Source organism: Marmota marmota, unplaced genomic scaffold (genome assembly GCF_001458135.2).
Source record: "Marmota marmota marmota unplaced genomic scaffold, marMar, whole genome shotgun sequence".
Lineage (NCBI taxonomy): Eukaryota > Metazoa > Chordata > Mammalia > Rodentia > Sciuridae > Marmota > Marmota marmota.
The window spans coordinates 21,463,940-21,483,760 of record NW_026000242.1 but is presented as its reverse complement, the minus strand read 5'-3'; the positions used below and the strand labels follow the sequence as shown (position 1 = coordinate 21,483,760).

Below are 19,821 nucleotides of genomic sequence, written 5' to 3'. Positions count from 1 at the left end.
AATGGAAGGAGACCCTCAGGGTTATACAGTGGAGGGGGTAGAGAGAGAGGAGGGGAGGGGAGGGGAGAGGTGGGGAGGGTGGAGGGTGGAGGATGGGAAAGGCAGCGGAGCACAACAGACACTAGTATGGCAATATGTAAATCAATGGATGTGTAACTGATGTGATTCTGCAATCTGTATGGGGTGAAGGTGGGAGTTCATAACCCACTTGAATCAAAGTGTGGAATATGATATGTCAAGAAATTTGTAATGTTTTGAACAACCCACAATAAAAAATTTAAAAAAATAAAATAAAATAAAATAAAATAAAATGTCTCCATTAAAAAAAAAAAAAAAAGAAACAGTACTTTAGGTCCCCTGCTGTGCCTGTTGGGGACAGGTTAATGGCAAGAGCCTTTTATCTCTTCTATTAAGTTCTGCTAAGATTTAAGAAAGGCTAGCTTTTGGCTAGAGTAAGATGCAATTTCTCTGAGCTGGGAGTATAGTTCAGTGGCAGAGCATCCTCCTAATGTGCTAGAGGTGCCAGTATTTATCCTCAGAAAAAACAAAAAATAACTGCCCCCCTCCCCCCACAAAAAAAACAAATAAAGTTAAAACAATAACAACCACAACACCAACAGTAACAGGAAAAAAGGGACAAAAAAATACAGGGTAAATTTAAAAGTTAAAAAGTAAAACAGTAAAATTAATATAAAAAATAAAAATAGAAAGAAAATTGAAAAGGTGGAAAAGGAAAATTATAACTTTAAAAAGAAATAAGTGAGGAAGTAGGAGAATGTTTATAAAAAGCGGGAAAAAGGAGAAAAGTCAAAATAAAAGAAAAAATTAAATATTAAAAGAAAAATTTAAAATTAGTGTTAAATATTAGAAGTAGAAATAGAATTAAAGATAAATATTAAGTGTTTAATCATCTGAAAAGAGGGATTGTTGAGTGGTTTTATTTATATGTTATTTCTACTTGCTCTGTACATTTAAATTCCAAGTGCTGCTGTTATTAAAAAAAGATAATATTGTGAAAATAAAAGAAAAATTAAAATGTGATTAGATCATTTAATAACCTGGTGACATAAAATTTCAGGTACATGACAAGTAAAATTCCTTTTTAATTGAAATAAAATATTTTCATTATAAGCTAGAAAAAACTTACCTATAAAATAAAACATCTGTATTTTGCTGCCTTTTAATAAAAATATAAATGAATAGATTTTACTTGCATGACTTTTCATGCCTTTTTTGAAAACATAGGGCAGTGTGTAGCAAAATGACAGCAGAAATAAGTATGCATATTGAACATGATAAAGGAGTGATAGTATAGTAGGATGCAGAACTTGTAGGCTTGAAGTAGAATGAGCTGGTACACACGGGGGTTCTCCTTCTGCACAAGCACACAGAAATGCTGGATAAATACAGTAGAAGCATATTGTTGAAATTCAGTCCAGGACAAGAAAAGGAAATGAAATTCAGAAGCATAAACTAATGAGGACTCTGCAATGATCCAAAATATTTTCCGATGCAGATATAGGCCCTACGAGTCAAGAATTGAGGTTTAAATCTCAGGGGGTGCTGGGATATATAACTTAGGCCTATGAGAAAAAAGTGGACTCTACATAACATGTAGACCCTCACAAGGCTGCCTTAGCCATAAAAACAGGGCTGGGAAACACTACTCAGAAAATGTCAATGAAGACTTCGGGTGGTAAGAAAAATCAACAGTGACTAACAACAAGACAAACAAAATAAAATCTTGGCCTGTAATAGGAAGTGAATTTCCACTCACACGTGTGTAGGGACCTGTGCTGGGGGACAAAGACTAGTATAGGACCAGTGAAACTTCCAGGGTTCTGTGAAAGGTAAATGAGAAATTTATCAGTGGGGACAGTGTACAAAAAAAAAAAAAAATGTACAAGAATACTTATAGCAGGAGTGTTCATAACAGCTCTCAGCTGAAAACAACCATAATGGTCATCTACAACCAATGTATAAACAAACTGTTGTCTTTATGGACCACATTTTCATCCAAGAAGGGAAATAATAAATGTCTAGTCCCTTGTAAAATATGGGTGAACTATATAAGTAAAATATTGTGCAAACTAGGTTGACTCAAATAATACTGCATATTTCCATTAATATAAAGTTTTAAAACAGTCACAAGCAATCTATGATGTTAGCAGCTGGGATGGTAGTTACTTTAGGGGAATGCCTGAACAAGGCAAAGTGGGTCTTCTGGGAATCTAATATGTTTTAATTTTTTTTTTTATCTCGGTGAGAGTAACACCACCATTTCATTTACTTGGTGGTAGTTCAGAAGCTCTACATTTTAAATGTAAGTGCTTTTAATATTTGCCACTAAAAAGGTTTTAGTTTTAAATGCTTTCATCTAAAAAGATAACCTAGAGGGCATTGTGATCCAGAAAAACCTATGGAGGAGCAGAGAGGCCATAAAATCCAAATGCCAAGGGACACAGTCAGAAGTGCTAGAAAGGAGAGGCATCACTTGCATTATAAGATTAGTTGGAAATTGTCTCCAGGAATTCCACACATAGGTATCCCACAGAGAAAGTGTACATGGTAATCATCCCAGTGATTTTATACCAAACATAGAGAACTTCAGCGACAGTCATCTATCTACCTGCCATATACAACTGCACTTGTCTCCAATTTTTTTTTTTTTTTTTTTTTTTTTATACCTGGCCCTGGAGAAGTCACAGCCAGCTGTTAGTGGGCCTTGGGTGTGTAAGCAGGGTAAACAGATAGGAAGCTGATCTTGTTCATTCTTCCCTGCAGGTTTCAAGCCCCAAGCAGTGAGTGCTGAACTGAAGCAAAGGAGAAATTGGAAATTTGATGAAAGTTTAGAGTTTTTTTGTTTTTGTTTTTGTTTTTTTTTGTACCAGGCATTGAACCCAGGAACACTTTACCACTGAGCTACATTTCCAGACCTTTTTTATTTATTTTATTTAGAGACAGGGTCTTGCTAAATTGCTGAGGCTGGCTTTGAACTCACTATCCTCCTGCCTCAACTTCCAGAGCCACTAGAATTAGAGACATGTGCCACTACGCCCAGCAAAAGTTTAGAATTTTGACAATAATTATGGTTTGGGCATTGAGATTACTAATGTGAGATTGGATCTGGTCAAAAATTTCTTGCAGGGAATGGAAGAACTAGTGTAAAAATATGGTTTAGTATTAGAAAAAATAATAAATATACACATATATAAATATGAATAAAATAATTAAGTAATTACTTTGATGTTGTTAGAAATATCAATGTAAACCAATTATTGTCAACTAAAGACAAGTTCTCTGTCTTTCCCTACCTCTTTTTAGAATATTTCGTGGTGCTTAGAGATGATTTTAATTTATGTAACTAGAGGGTAGATATTATTGAGGAGAGGCCAGGAGTGCTGCCAAACATACTATAATGCATAGGACAGTCCCCAGGAAAAAGAATTACTGGGCACAAAATGTCTACAGTGTGAGGTTGAGAAGTTTTGGTGTGTAATCACATTTCCCTCCTTTTTCAAAAAGATAGATTCTCTAGGTTTGTCCACTGAAATTGTCAAGAAGTAAGGACAATGTTAGCAGCCACAGACACTAGGTTTTGGATTGTTATATCTAATATTTTCATCCAAAAGTAACCAGTGTTCCTTGGAGAAATGGCTGATCAAGGACAGGGCATGAAATGTGTAGGTTGGGATGCTTTGTTATGCCAGCAAATTTGATTTTACCGAGAGCTAATAAACTTGTATAAAGGCCATGTGGATGCCATGGTTTGAATGTTTCGTGCCTCCAAACCTCAAGTTAAAGCTTAATCCCCATTGCGAGATATTAAGAGGTGGGAACTGGTGGGTAATATTAGGGCTTTGCCTTCAAAAATGTATTAGTCTACTAATGTGATGGATGGGTTAGTGGACTAATGGGTTAATGGGTTATGTCAAAAGTGGATCCACTATAAAAAGCCAGTTTCACTAGGTCTCTCTTGTGCTCCCTGTCTCACCATATGATGCATTGCCCTACCATTGGGCCCCACCACCAACAAGAGGTGCATCCTCCTGATCTTGGACTAGAACTGTGAGCCCAAATAGACCACCTTTTTTATTTTTTTTTTTAATTTTCCTATAATATGGTATTGTGTTGTTAGAGGCAGAAAACAGACTAAGAAAGTGACCACAGATGAAATGATTTGAGCAAAGAATCAGTTCAAGTTATTAAAACATATTTAATAAATAAAAAAAGACATGAATAAATAACAATATATAAAAAATTCAAAAAAATAAATGAGAGCTGAGGATATAGAATCAGATTGGTAGAGTGCTTGCCTCACATGAACAATTCAATCCCCACCACCACAAAAAAAAAAAAGAAAGAAACAAAACTTGCTTGAAAACACTGGAGGTTGCTAAGGCACAGAGTAATTACTTTGAAAATTGATAATTAAAGGTAAATTATTAAGCATTTTTAGACCTTCCATTATAAATTGTATTTTAAGATTAACAAAATGCCTTTTGGAAGAAAGAACCACTAAAGAAAAAGATTTACCAAGGATAAAATAAGAAGGGATAATAAAAGTAGAAAATCATCCTTATGCATTCCAAAATGAAATGATCACTATTTTTAAAGTCTGAAAATCAAATTAAAATACTCTTCCATTTTACAACAGCATATCTGTGTGAGGTACCCTTTATACACTTCAACCAAAACAACAAAGTGAACATAAATGCAGATATGAGAATCCAGCTGTCTTCTATTAAGGCAGACATTAAAATGACTTATAAAAATGTTAAACAATGCCTTGTCACTAATTTTTTTTGGGGTGGGCTTGGAAAATTAACACCTAATGTTTTCCTTTTTTAAAAAATGAGGTAACCAAAGTTTCAAAAAATTATTAGGTTTAACTTCTAATATGATAAATTTTGATACACAATTCATGTATACAAAATGTCTTTGAGCTCCCAATAATTTTAAGCAAGGAGGTTATGAGACCAGAGTGTTTAAAAACCATGGGCCTGTGTAGGGCTCTTGTCAAGATGTTTAACCTGAATTTAACCATATGGTTAAAAAAAATCAGACATTAGATTGTGGGCCTTTTTACAAAACTTTTGGTCTGGACTCCACAAAAATTTCAATGTTCTAAAAAACAACAACATTTTTTTTAAATGAGAGATTTTTTTTAGATTAAAGAAAGCTAAATAGAGTTTTTAACTAAGTGAAATACATAAAACTTAATTAGATACTAAGTGAAAAAATAAAATCTACACAGGACATTTGGGAAATAACTGAAGAAATTTTAATATTGGGTAAATATTAGAAAAATTTTATCAATGTTAAAATTTCTTGAGTGTGATAATATGTGGTTGTAACAGAGACTCACAACATCTTGCCTCAGTTTCTGAAATACCTGGGATTATGGTGACTCCCTATTGCACTTAGTTCATATTTGTAGACTCTTACATATGCAAAAATATATGTTATTTTAACCAAGAATATCAACTTGATAGAATTCTTCTCAAAGCTAGCATGCAGTACTTTAGAGAAGAAGTCTAAAATCAGCTCAATTTTTATTTCTTGGTAGTGAACAGTTTGTAGGGGCCCATGTGAACTCATGTGAGATGTTTTCTTTTTAAGTAAAATTAAAATTTTTCTCAATATATACAAATGTAAACTTTTAAAATTTATGTTTTCCTAGGACACAGTGAGATGTTTTGATCTATAAACTTCTTTTATTCAAATTCTATAACCTATTAGCTATCCAACCTTGGATAAATCATTCAATCTCTTGTTGCTCATTTTCTTCATCTGTAACACAACAGTTCATCATTGTTTTCAGGTTTAAGTACAATAATGTTTTTAATAAAAACAACAACAAAACAAAACAAAAAAGGATCCAAGATGGCAGAGATAAGGTAGGGTGCAGACTAAACTCCTTCACAGTTTGGAGTCAAAGAAGAAAGGAGACAGATGATCATAGAGGTGGTTGACAGGGGCATACACTGACTCATAATACTGGAAGATCAGAAGCTTGGAAGGAGGGATACAGAAATTCTAGTTAATGGAACAGAAAACAGGAAATAATTTGGTAACTGGTAACCAGTACCTGCACCATCAAGACACGGGGTTGGGAGGGGGTAATGAAGGAGGAAAGAGGGAAATAAAAAGCTGACAAGCTTACTTCAGAAACAGCAGCAAAAGAGAAAGACACACTGAGTTAATCTGGGACAGGAACTGCAAAACCACCTGGTGATTGAGGAGCACTCTGCTTATCCTAATTTGCTGGTGGAGAAGAGTGGCAGGCAGCCATTTTGCAGTGACCACATCTAAGTTTCCAGCTTGGAAAGCAATTAAATTTCTACTGCTTCATCCCACCCAGAGATACCAGTTAATGATATCATAGAAAATGCCTTTGAAGTGGACCTCCCAAGTAATCTGTGAAGTAAGACTGCATCAAGCTGAAGACTGCCAAGATCCACTCCAGTATCTATATCAGGAGTAGAGAAGAGTACACTATACCAACAGTATAATGCCTAGGAGTCAGCATAAGCCTCAGTTGCTGCCCAACATGAGTGACTCTGACAGGGAGTACAGAGCCTGAAGAACTGCATGCACCTCTGCTGTGGGCCTCCTTGGGTACCTCTGCCAAGGAAAGTGCTGATGCCATTCAAAAATACAAAGGATCAATGTAATAAAGAGTTGGCACTTAAAAAATATAAAGAGGATTGACAAGCTTAGCCAAACTAATCAAAAGAAAGAGAAGGAAAACCCAAATTAATAAAATTAGAAATAAAAAGCAGACATCAAAATACTTATCCTCCAAATCCAGAGGATCATTAGGCACTATTTTGAAACTTACATTCTATAAATTGGAAAATCTGGAAGAAATATATAAATTTCTAGACACATACAACATACCATAATTAAACCAAAAGGGTACAGAAAGTCTAAGCAGGCTGATAACAAGCAGTAAGTCTGCAGCATTAATTAAAAGCATTCCAACAAAGAAAGGTCCAGAACCAGATGGATTCTCAACTGAGTTCTATCAGATGTTTAAATAAGAACTAATGCCAATCCTCCTCAAATTATCCATGAAATAGAATGAGAGGATGATGATGACACACCCAAACTCATTCTAGAAAGCCAGTATCACCCAATACCAAAACCAGATTAGGACTCTTCAAGGAGAGAAAATGACAAATCAACATCCTTGGTAAACATAAATTCAAAAGTCCTTAATAAAATATTACCAAATAGAATTCAAAAATATGTTAAAAAGATCAAACACCATGTCCAAATTGGTTTCATTCAAGGGATGCAAGGAAGTTTCAATATAAAAAAATCAATAAAAGTTAATTCATCGCATAAATAGAACCAAAGACAAAAAATCATTCATGACCATTTCAATAGATGTGAAAAAAGTCTTTGACAAAATTCAGCACCCATGTATGTGAAAAATCCTAAAGAAACTAAGGATAATAAGAACTTACCTCAACTTCATAAAGACTCTATATGATAAGCACAAAGCCAACATCATACTGAGCGGGCAAAAACTAAAAGCATTTTCTCTAAAATCAGGAATGAGACTAGGATCTCCCCTCTCACCACTCCTACTCAATATAGTATTTGAAACTTTAGCCAAAGCAATTAGGCAAGAAAAGAAAACTTGATGTGCTTATACCTGACAGGAGTGTTAAAGTAGGTTACTTGATAGCACTCAAGTGGGAAAATATGACCATTAAATGAGAGACGGGCCATCAACAATATTTGGTATATTTCAGGACATTTACTGGAGCTAGAAGTTAGGGTGAGCTTAGTGAATGTGGAGTGTCAGAAAATGAATTTAGGGAGGAAACAGCTAATTTTCAAGATGCTAAGAGATGCACTGAATTATATGAGGAAACTAGTAAGGTAAGTGGTAACTGAGCCAGGGAGAATAGTAGTAGAAAGTAATTTCAGAGAGCAGCAGGGTTCATATCCTGCTAGGCCTTAGACCACTGAGCAAACATTGGGTTTTAATGTGAAAGAAATATAGTGCTATTAGAGGCTTTCGAGGAGTGACATGATCTGTTTTTTTTTTTTAACAGTATCACTTTAGCATCTAGAATGAGAATAGAGGAGGCAAAGCTAGATATGAGAGGCTGTTATGATAAATCCAAAGGGGAATAATGGTAGCTTGAAACAAAATCGTCAGTGAGGTAGTGATGATAGTCCAGATTCTAGATATATTCTGAAGGAGGAGACAAACAGTTTATAGAAATCTGTTTGTTGACCCATTCTGATATTTTTTAAAAATTCAAGAATTAATCCCTTCCTGTTATCATTCAAAATTATTTGTTCTTCTTTCTTCTCTTTATTTCCTTTACTTATTTATTTTTTTTGCTTTCTCACTGTGGATCAGCTTCTCATCCTTCCTTCCTGAAGCTAGAACCACTGTTCTCTAAGCCAAACAATCCCTCTACCTCTGTTACAAATTCTCTCCTAAATATTCACATATCTTTTAACTGGTAAAACACCAAATTATCTAACTAGTTACACCAAACACCTATGATTGTGTATTTAGCTAATCAACAGGCTTTTAGGAAATGTAAAAAACCACACATTACATAACACAGACACATCATTTGAACACATGTAGCAATGAGAAAGGAATTTAAGATACCTATATAAAAATATGAAAAATTTACAAAGGTATGCATTGACAAGGTGGTTTAAATTGTTGTGCTATTTTGATTCAAGTTTACAACTTTTTACACACATGGAAATAGTTAATTCTTTCCCTCATATTTATGCAGTTTATTTTTTTTTCTTTAGCATGGAAACCCTAAATTTATTGATGTTCAACTTCATTATTTTGTACAAACTGTGATTAGCATATCAGGTGGCTTAAGTTTCTGTTATAATTCTCTAGAGTCTCATCTGAAATTGTCTTCGTACAAAAATAGAATTGTGTGGATAATTAACATTTTCCTGATTGCTATGTAGGTCTAGACCCCCCAAATATATAAGATTGGACTACTACCAGATTTTTAAGTATTTCCTGATAAATCTCTTACTTAATTGTTACCACCATGTCTTACTTCAGACAGTGTCAAATGGTATGGTACAGTGAGAACAGTTTAGGTTTTGGAGTTGAACAGAACTGAGTTTGATTACTAGCTCCATTACTAACTGGCTGGGTGACATTAGAGTTGTTACCTTGCCTGCCTGTTTCAATTCTTAATCTGTAAAGAGAATGAAAGCAACTTTTAAAAAAACTTCTGAAAATTGAAGGAGATAAGGAATACTGTGCAATAGGCCTACTGTATGTTTTAATAAGCTTTTTCACTGCTGTTACTAAAAGACTTGACCAGGGGGGAAAGTTTATTTTGGGGCTCACTGTTTCAGAGGTCTCAATCCATAGACAGCAGCCTTCATTCCTAGGAGCTCAAGGTTAGGCAGACATCATGGTAGAAGAGTGTGGCGGAGGGAAGCAGCTCACATGATTATCAGAAAGCAGAAAGAGAGACTCTACTTGCCAAATATGACCTATGTACCCCAAAGGCATGCCCCTGAATGCCCCATCTTCTCCAGCCCCACCCTACCCATCCTCAATTACCACTCAGCTAATCCCTATGGGGGGGGAATAATTCACTGATTTGGTTAAGGCTTTCGTAATCCAATCATTTTACTTCTGAATCTTTTTGCATGGCTTCACATATGAGCTTTTGGGGGACACCTAATATCTAAGCTATAACACAGTAGTACCTAGTATATTATAAGGACACACCCCAAAATGTTAGTCCCCATCTTTTCTCCCTGGCCTTTCACATTTTCCAGAATTCTTGCAGGAGGGAACATTCTTGGTATGGGAAACAGCTCACCTGCCTTTGATAGATTAATGTCAATGCTTTAGGCAAAGAAAAGTAGCTTTTTTTCTCATCTCAGAATTGTAGGCTCCTTCCTACTCTATCTAGAACAGAGTATTTTAATTTTTCTTAGCTCCTGCCTCTCTCACACAACTTTCCACCCATCTTTCCCATTGCTTCCAGAATTAATTTTCTCACAAACAAAGTTGATCATGTCACCCTCAGCTTACACTATCTGGCTACTCTTTAAATGAAGCAGTGCTTTTAAGAACCAACTGTAAAGCTCAATGAAATTCCAATTTCTGGGTCCCATTTCTAGACACTTTGATTTAGTATATATGAGATAAGACTCAGCAATCTTCATCTTAAACTGATGATTCTGAGACAAATGCACTGAATACCAAAAAAGGACACTGGCTGCCAGCCAAAATCCAAAGTAGATCAGAAGCTAACTTTTGGATTTATCGGTTTGAGATGTTCAGTCACCCTACTATAAAGATATCAGGTAGGCATTTGGAGATATAAGCCTAGAGCTCGCGGAAAATAACTGGACTGGACATAGAAAATTGGGAGTGGTCAGTGTGTGGATGATTTATCTAAATTCAAAAGACTGAATTAGATCACCAAGGAAATAAACATCTAAACACAGGGAAGGAGTCCTAATACTGAAAACAGGGGCCTCGGGTGCTAAGAGCTGGAGAAGAATTTGAAAGGGAGTCAGTGAGAAAATTAAGAGTACAGTGTCTTAAAAATAAAGCAGAGAAACTATTTCTAGGAAGGTGGAGTGATCAACTGTCAAATGTACCAATAGATCCAGTAGGTGGGACTGACAATCATCATCAGATTTACCATGAGGTCACCATGACAAGAAAAGTTTTGGAGGAGTGATAGAGGGAAAAAAAACTGATTGGATTAGATTTAGCAGAAAACTCTTATCCTCATAAGAGTTTTGCTGCAAAAGAGGAAGAAAATGGTTTATGGCCAAAGGGTGAGTAAAATAAACAGGAATATTTTGGATATTTTATTTTAGGTTGGGAAAAAATATTAGTATGCTTGTATGCTGATGGGAATGATCCAGTAGAGAGGAGGGGAATTATTTAAGTTGGGAAGGGGAGCATTTCTGGCACATGCTCTTGAGCAGGCAGGAGTAGCCCAGATCTAGTGTCCACGTGGGAAGGATGATCTCAAGAAGAACACACAGATCTCCAGTGCAGGATGAAAGACAGATTATGAATTAGATACCATGTGAGAGCAATAGTACATCCTAAAACTTCAGGAAGTTTTCTCAGAAAATTGGGAAGCCAGGTCATTTGCTGAAAGTGAGGACAGAAAAGTGTTGGAAGATTGAGAAGAGAAAAATGGAAGACAGATACCCAGACACACCACTGGAATGAGTCAATTGTTTGCAGAGCAGGTAACTTAGTCATGTTGTGCATTTTATTCCAATTCCATCTCCCAATTATACAGGTTCTCTTCCCCAGAAATTCAGTTAGCAAATTTCCACTCTCCCTGATGTCAATCAGTTTTTCATAACAAATAATTAACATAAAGGGATACTGGATCATGATATAATGTCTCAGCTCTGCCATTTATACACTGTTGGCCTGTGCAAGTGATTTAATCTCTTTGTGCTTCATGTAATATATTGAGTCAAGATCCTGACATGTAATAAATGTCACTATTATTATTAAATATCTCCAGAACCTAACTATTGAAAACTCTTTGAAAGATTTTTTAACAAGTTATTTCCAAGTATGAAAGTAACTATAAAACTTTTGATGTTTTATAGTGCTTTTACAACAAAAGCAAATAACAATGAAATCATCCCTAACACTTGTTTTTCAAAATATTCTCTTCATAATAAAGATATCTTTTAAAAGGGAGTTCCTGCCATTTGAAAAAAAAACAAGAATATTATCTTTAACTTCAAGGGCAGGTTACCTGTCTCATCTGTTAAGTACCTTCTAAGTAGCACAACACTGAGACTCTTGTCATCATAGAAAGGGTCAGAAATTTAGACCACATCATTTTAAAGTTTAAGACCTCTCTTAAGTACTGTGCCACAATAAAACTCTGTTGTGGTTAAATTTTTTTCTGGTCATACCTCATCATGTTGCAATATATCATTAAGATACTACTATATTTTCTAGGCCTTATGTTAAAAATTAACCACAGTAAAGATACTTTACAGAGCTTTGCTCACTTTAGGCTTCAACCTGTGTGTTACAATACATGCCTCAGAAGAAAGCAGTAGTGGGATTCCATATGTCACCTATAATCTTAACTTGAACTATTTCTTTTAACATCACAGCAACAATCTTATCAGTGTCTTGCAGATTTTGCATAAAACATTTTTAAAATATTTTTTATTTTTTAAGTACACGACAATAGTGGAATGCTTATAATACAGAAAGCATTACTATTGAGGTTGTATCTTTTTGATATATCTTTGCTCTACCGACTTATCGAAACCAGTTTTTTACATACTTCATTATTCAAACAATCTAGCAACCAGCAAAACTCTAATAAAGCATCTTGTGACAATGTTAATTCTCAAATGCTGTTATCCTTCAGTTAGCTCCTATCCTCAAAAAGTTAAGAGGAATGTAAGACTAAGTGGAGAAAAAGCAAGCAACCCCCAGCAACTTCAATCTGTGCATCTCTTCAGGTGAGCTGGCAAAACTGGTACCAACCAAACAAGAAATTCCCTAGACTCTCTCTGCCCAGGAGATCCAGAATCTTTCCTACTGATGTTCCAGCATGGTATCAAACCACAGATGGGACCAGATGAATTTGGATTGCACCAAGGACCCCTGGTCCCCAGCCACCATGCTGTGCACACTTACTCCAGTCATTCCATTAGCAAACATATTTCTCATTTTCTGGAGGTTGGGAAGACTAACATGAAGGTACTGGCAGATCTGGTGTTTGTTGTAGGAATGTTTCCTGGTTCATACTTGGCACCTTTTTGTGTCCTCACAAGGTAGAAGGGATACACAATTGCTCTTGATTCCTTTTTACAAGAGCATTTATCTTATTCATGAGGGCTTAGTCCTCATTACCTGATTACTTCCCTTTTTGGATCAGCTGTGTTTGAAAATTAAGAATTATTTGTGCTTTAGAAGGATAACAGAGACCAACACTTAATAGGAAAACTACTATATTTACGCAGCAAAATATACGAATGTTCACAGACTATAAAATGCCCTCATGGAAATTCAGATCAGGTTGTGCTGCCAAATGAATTTAAATCTTGTCGGGTATAGTTGACAAGTGACTATGAGAGCATTTAATGTTTGCACAGCCTTGTGGATATTAAATTAGAGAGAGAGGAATTGTAGGTCTATACCAGTTCTTGGCTCCACCTACTCTGGCTGGATTCCTTAATTCATGATGCAAAGTGACCTTGAGCCTTTGCCCTCAATTGCCCACCACAAGATTCATTCTTTGTTGGTCTCTTTCAACATTTAGGGCAAGTGGTATGTATATCCATTAGACAGCACTAGGCGAGCAGAGGCTAGCTGAAACTAGGAAGAACCATTGTGGAAGAAAGGGGGGGCCAGGTGGATGGGAAACTGTCATCTCCTCAGTAAACACAGTTGTCTGTGAATAATATCATTGCTTGCTTTTTCACAAAATCATATATTTTAGAAAGTTTTTCACATTTATAATATGGATAACTGGCTCATTCCAAAATGCTACTGTTTTTCATTACAAGGGTGTACTATAATTTATTAATCTAATAATAACATATATTTGGGCTATTTTCAGGTTCTCCATACTGTATCACAAATAATAAAGTAATAGAAATCATCATAAAATATCTATACTCCTTTCTAGAGTTTTTCTAAGGATGAGTAACTCTGTATAACTCCTTGTAAAATTCAGGTATAAAGGTCCATTCACCTCATAGGACTCCTCCAAATATTAAATGTGTTAACATAGCAAAGGAGCTAGAACAGTGCTTGAATCATAGTTGAGGCCAATAATTTGTTAAATGAGTAAGCCTCTCGCACAATATTAGGATATTCCCAGAGGAACAAACTACAATCCTGGATTGGTCTAATGGAATGCTATTGTGTGTCTTCTCTGGCTTTGATGCAACTCATGTCTAAGTATTTTCATGTGCGTTTGTTAACTAATTCATCTAAAAAAAATCTTTTTTAACTCATTTGTCCTTTTATAGTAATACGATAGGACTTTTTGTTTTGTTTTCTTCATGGTTTTTTGCCTGTCAAAGATGATGATATGTATGAATATATACATATGCAATCTACAATCATCTTTGTAGTTTCAAATGAACTTTGAAATGCAGTATCAATATATATCTTTGCAGTAAATAAAGTAGCAAATCAGATTATTTTGGTAGTAGGAATGAAGCTATTCACCTAGTTCATTTATTTATAGCCATACCAAAACACCTAAATGTATTCTGGAAAGAGGAACAAGTCATGCACTAATGAGACAGGTGCAAGAAGGACTTACTCATGTAATGTTACCTAGGCAATTCCTGGATAAGAGGATTTTGATTCTATCAAGTACTGGGTAGTGTTTAAAAGAACAAGTTAGAACAACACACACACACACACACACACACACACATATTCAAACATATACAGGGCTTCAAGTCATATGAAAAAAGTAATGGGAATAATGGTACATACATTATGTGATACTATCTATGTCGTAACACACCTCAAACAACACATTATAAACACACATGAAAAGAGAGGTGAAGGTAGAGAAGAATCATAGGGAAGGGAAAACACTAGTGGAATTGATCAAAGAGGTCATAGCCTTATTGGTAATGTTTTAATTTTTTATAGAAGAATGTAGTGCTGTGTTACTTGAGTAATTAAAGGGACTCAACGACCAGAACAAGAACAGCTATTAGCATTAGCATGGATGTCTGCTACCACTGTATCCCTCTGGTTCTTGCAGGATGTTAATATACAATTTCTTAAGGAGAATAAATAATTTGGGAACCCTACATAATCAAATATTGAACAGATGGTGCCAAATGTTCTGTTTGTAACTACTACTTTTTCAGTATAACAGAAGCTTGCTTCAGTGGGTTATAATGTATAATTATTTATTCATGTTAAATATTAAACTGAGAGACTTGCAGTTTGAGAAGAAATTGGCTAGCAAGTTTTGAAATGAATTTTAGAGAATTACTATATGTTTATTTTTAGGGCAATGGGAAAACTTTCAAAGAGTAAATTCTACTAGAGTGTAAATTAAATAAGATGATTAGCAAAATACCTTCTCAAGACTATAAATACTAATCAAGTAAATTATAGTGGAAAGGATTATTGGATCATTTTGTAGATTATAAAATATTGAAAAGCATTTTAGAATTCTAAAGATAGGAAAAAAATCACGTTAATGAAAATTTGAATGTTTAACATTTTTCTTTCTAAAGCCATATCAAGGAGAATTATGCTACTAAATCTGTTTTCACTCTTCACTTATGACACCAAATATATTCAACTATAGTATAAGAAAAACCACATCCTTAAAAGTATTTCATTTCTGTCCAGTTTCATCTGTGGCTGTTTATGATGATGTCTCTCTCATTCTAAAGACTTTCTAAATTATCCCCAGTTTCTGAGAGGAGATCAACTTTCTAGTTATCCAAGAACCACACAGACCCTAACCCTTTCCATACCTGCAATTAGGTATGTGTATTCAGATTAGCAAAAGGCCCCTCTCCCCTCCACTCTCCAAACTCTGCTGGAGCAGGGGCCAGACAGTGCTGAACAGTCCATACTGTTTTATTTTTCTTTGATCAGCACCTAGCATTGTGCCTGGACACTGTGGATGCTCCATAAATGAATACTCAAACTAATGTGATTAAGGTAACTAATTAGTGAATAATTAATATATGAATAAAGAATAAGGATAATATTACAATACAATTAAAGGTCCATCAATGCCTACATAGCCTTGTGTGTTCTAAATAATACATTTCAACTATATTACAACATTTGTATAACCATTTTACTTCAAATATATTCACTACAAATACTATTACAGAGTATAGTATCCAAATAATAAAAGCATGTCATTATCAGTTAGGATGATGGCTTCATGTAGAAAAACAGTTATTTTTAGAATACCTAGTATTTTCCTGGTACTAAGCTAGTTGCAGTGCACAAGTGGTTCTTTACTTCATAGTACCAGATCACTAGCTGGCATTTATAGAACTATACTTCATTTCTTTGAAAGGCACTGAATAATTCTTGACCACTTCCCCACCCTACAAGTCTTAGTGAAGGAATGTAATTGACTCTTCAACAATTGTGTTTTGGCTAATATATTTTAAATAGATTTAGTTAGCATAAGAGTGGTCATTTCCCCCATGTCTATATCCTTTTTTCTGACTGGTATCTTTTCTCTATTTCTTCTCTCTTCTTGGTGTCATACATAGCAAGTTAAACTCAGCTTTCCTGGGTGAGTCTCTCTCAGCTCCCACTCCTGACTTTGAAGAGAGGTGGGAAAACTGGCTCTTGGCCCCTGACTGTCTTCTCATTGCTGCCCTAAATATGAAGTAAATGTGATCCACTCTTTGTATCACACAGATCTAATTATCCCTGATATTGCATTCTTCAGGATTCACTTTTATCTCTCTGAATGTTTCATCTCTTGGCAAACATCAACCACATTTCCTATTATGAGAAAGGAAGCACAGTGATTGCCGGCAGAGATCTGGAGTCACACCACCTGGGTTTGAAGCCTGATCCTATCACTTCTTGTGATTAAGGCAGTGTAGTGTCCTCATTAGTAGAGTGGGAGGAATAATAATAACAATCCATGTTATTAGGATTAAATGAGTTGAGACCTATTGAACAGTCACCAGCACATAGAAAGTATTTTATAATTGCAGTATTATCATTATTATCCTTGGTAATACTATTATGCAAATTGTTACCCACTGACTTACAACTTCTGGCCATTCTGGCATCCACACAGCGCTCAACTTTGAACTACAACTCTGTTCCCTCTAAGATTTCAAACCTGGTATTTGTTTCCAACTGTAAAAGCCCTTCTACTCATCTTTGTCATCCCTGAAAATTCCCAGAATCTTCTCTCTATTCCCTTGCCTTCAATCACCAAATCTCTCCCAATTTATCCAAACATTAGCAACTTAGCTTCCCAACCTTTAACTCATACAATTCTCTAATATGGCTCTTCAACTCTTATCTGGGCATTTAATGAGAAAATTTAAATGTCTCATATGCATATATTTTACCTTCTGAACTCTATTGTAAACTCATTGGAGGTAAAAAAAACATCACCAATAGAAGCTGACAACATGCTAGATATTCTTTTAAATGGCATATATGGAGTAACTCATTTAATATTTATAGCAAGCCTAAAAAAGTATCCACTATTGTTATCTTGATATTATATCTAAGGAAGAGGGAGGTAAAGAGTACCTTTGGCATAAATCTAAATATACCTTTAAATATATACCCCTTAGGTCTATAATAATTGCTAAGTGAATCAATTTACTAATAGAATATTATTACTTTCCTCTAGTCTGATGAATGATTTAAATACTGCCCCAAAAGGTGTTTCAATCCAATGAAGGATTCTCTTCATTGTTCAAGTTCTATACATGAACTTTATGAAGTAAATTCCAAGAATTAAGTAGCATATACCATCTATTTGCATCTTTGACTTATAGACACTGCAATTTAAAATAACCTATTATTAAAAATTTTTTTAATTGTAGGTGAACACACAGTATCTTTATCATTATGTGGTGCTGAGAATGGAACCCAGTGCCTCACATGTGAAAGGCAAGTGCTTTACCTATTTTTAAACTAAGAATCAGCTACTAACTAGTTGTGAAATTTCCAAAATCTCAGATTTATGTCTTTAAGATTTTCTTATCTATAAAAAGGAGGTAGGCTAGAATAAACTGGACTTTGGGGGATCCTAAATGGGTCATTCAATTATGAAATTAAACTATTCTAAGTAGACTATAAGCATGAAAAAAATCATAATCTACAAGTGAATGTTCATTCAACCAATACCATAGTCAATTAGGAATAGTAAATCCAGTTGCTCAACTGGAGAATGAACTTTTCCATACAAAGAACTTGCATCTGAAACTGACTATATCATATTCACGGGAGAGTTAAGTTTACTCTCACTTGCCTGTGCTTTCAAGCACCCTCTTTTAATAGTGTCTCAATTAATTTAAAATGCAATTAACCTATCCTGAAGCTGATTATGTTCAATATCAGTTAAATGCACTCGTCTTTTATGAAAAATACATTCTGAAAATATATAAAGCAAATACTTTTTAAATTGGTGCATAATTTTAATTTTATAGGAGGATTCATTATGTCATATTTGTACATGCACATCGTTTGATTAGTCTCATTCCCTAGTACCTTTTCTTTCCCTTCCCTTCTCCCTCCCCTGATGTACTTTCTCTACTTTACTGATCTCCCTTTTATTATTTTTATTATTATTATTATTATTATTGCATTTAATCACAGACACATATAGACATACATGACTGATTGTGGCATATTTGTACATGGATAGAGCATTACCAAAGTAAATAGTTTTATGAAGAACTTTAAATTTTCACTTAAAGTCTCCTTAAGTGAAAATTTTCTACTCCCTTCTGCTTATAAATAAAAGCCTTTTAAATTAGAAAACTTCAGAAACAGTAAACAAAAGAGCAGACATTCAAACTTTGATTCATTGTACATTGTTCATATGATCTTAGTAGTCCTCTCAACTTGTTATAAATTATACTTATTCCATATATTACAACATGAAATGATCTTTAAATACATTTTTATTTCAAACATGAATTGTTTGGCTGCTAAAGATTTTAGTGAAGGTAGAAAGAGAAATTCACAATGCTTTCTATGAAAGATGAAGTCTGAAATATACTATTCAAGCCAATCCAAAATCATTTGATAACTATGTAATTTAAATAATTTTTAAATGGGTAGCTTTTACTAAAAGCAAAATACTTCTTTAGAAATTAAATTACAATGATGTCCAAAGTTTTCATTGTTCAAATCAATTTGCTCCTATACTCTTACACAATTAAACATATACTAAACAGAAAGGGAACTGAATTTTATTTGGGATGACCATGTAAACATGCATAAATACACAGTACACAAATATGCATGTAATACAAGGACAACATCATGTACACAGATTGTAAATGCAATATGTATGTATACCTATGTATGTATGTGTGTTAATTTGGAATTGCATTATGTACATTCTATATATTCCTGAATATACACACATATATAAACACACGTAATTTCAACAACAACCATTGTCAATAAAAACTGTAAAGTGCTTTGCATATACAGTAGATGTATTAAAAACACCATTAAAACCAAGCTGTCCTGAAAACTAGTTATTAAACAATAGTAGCACTGGCCTCAAGATTATGATGACTCATGTCTTCTATTGAAAGTGTTAATCAAAGAGTATGAAATTATAATATCCAATCACATTCACTATTGAGTATTATAGTAAAAATGTATTATTGAAATATCATCATATATTTTAAGATATATAAAAATATCACTATTTCTTAGAAGCAAGGGATAATTACAAAGATGGTCTCCATTGACAATTAAGTCAATAATAAAGAATCAGGAAAAAGAAGCCTACCTTCCATTGCCCTTTTAAAGAAGACCTTGCAGCTCCCACAGGTAAGGACACCATAATGGCAACCTGATGCTTCATCCCCACAGATTAAACAAATCTTCTGAGGTAGTGATTCAAAGTTGTACTGTGGGCTCTGGCTTGCTTCTGAATCTGGCCTTGAAATGCAAAACAAAATAGTCCATTTATTTTTTGTTGTACTGCTATCTGATACTAAATGTTTTTAAAACCAGTATTGATGAGGTTAAAGGGGATTTTAAAATATAACACCATTATACACACTTGAAAGACATGCAAACTAAACATGATATAATAGACTCACTAT

General features: G+C 34.5%; 1 protein-coding gene across 2 annotated transcripts in view; it reads right to left on the bottom strand.

Annotated features, from left to right (window-relative positions):
- Positions 1-19,821, bottom strand: part of Pgr (progesterone receptor) — a 76,369-nt gene that overhangs the window by 53,855 nt on the left and 2,693 nt on the right. For both annotated transcript variants that reach the window (XM_015489959.2, XM_048795588.1), the window contains exon 2: positions 19,503-19,654. In XM_015489959.2, the coding sequence (XP_015345445.1) occupies positions 19,503-19,654 (152 nt within the window). The remainder of the gene's footprint in view (positions 1-19,502; positions 19,655-19,821) is intronic.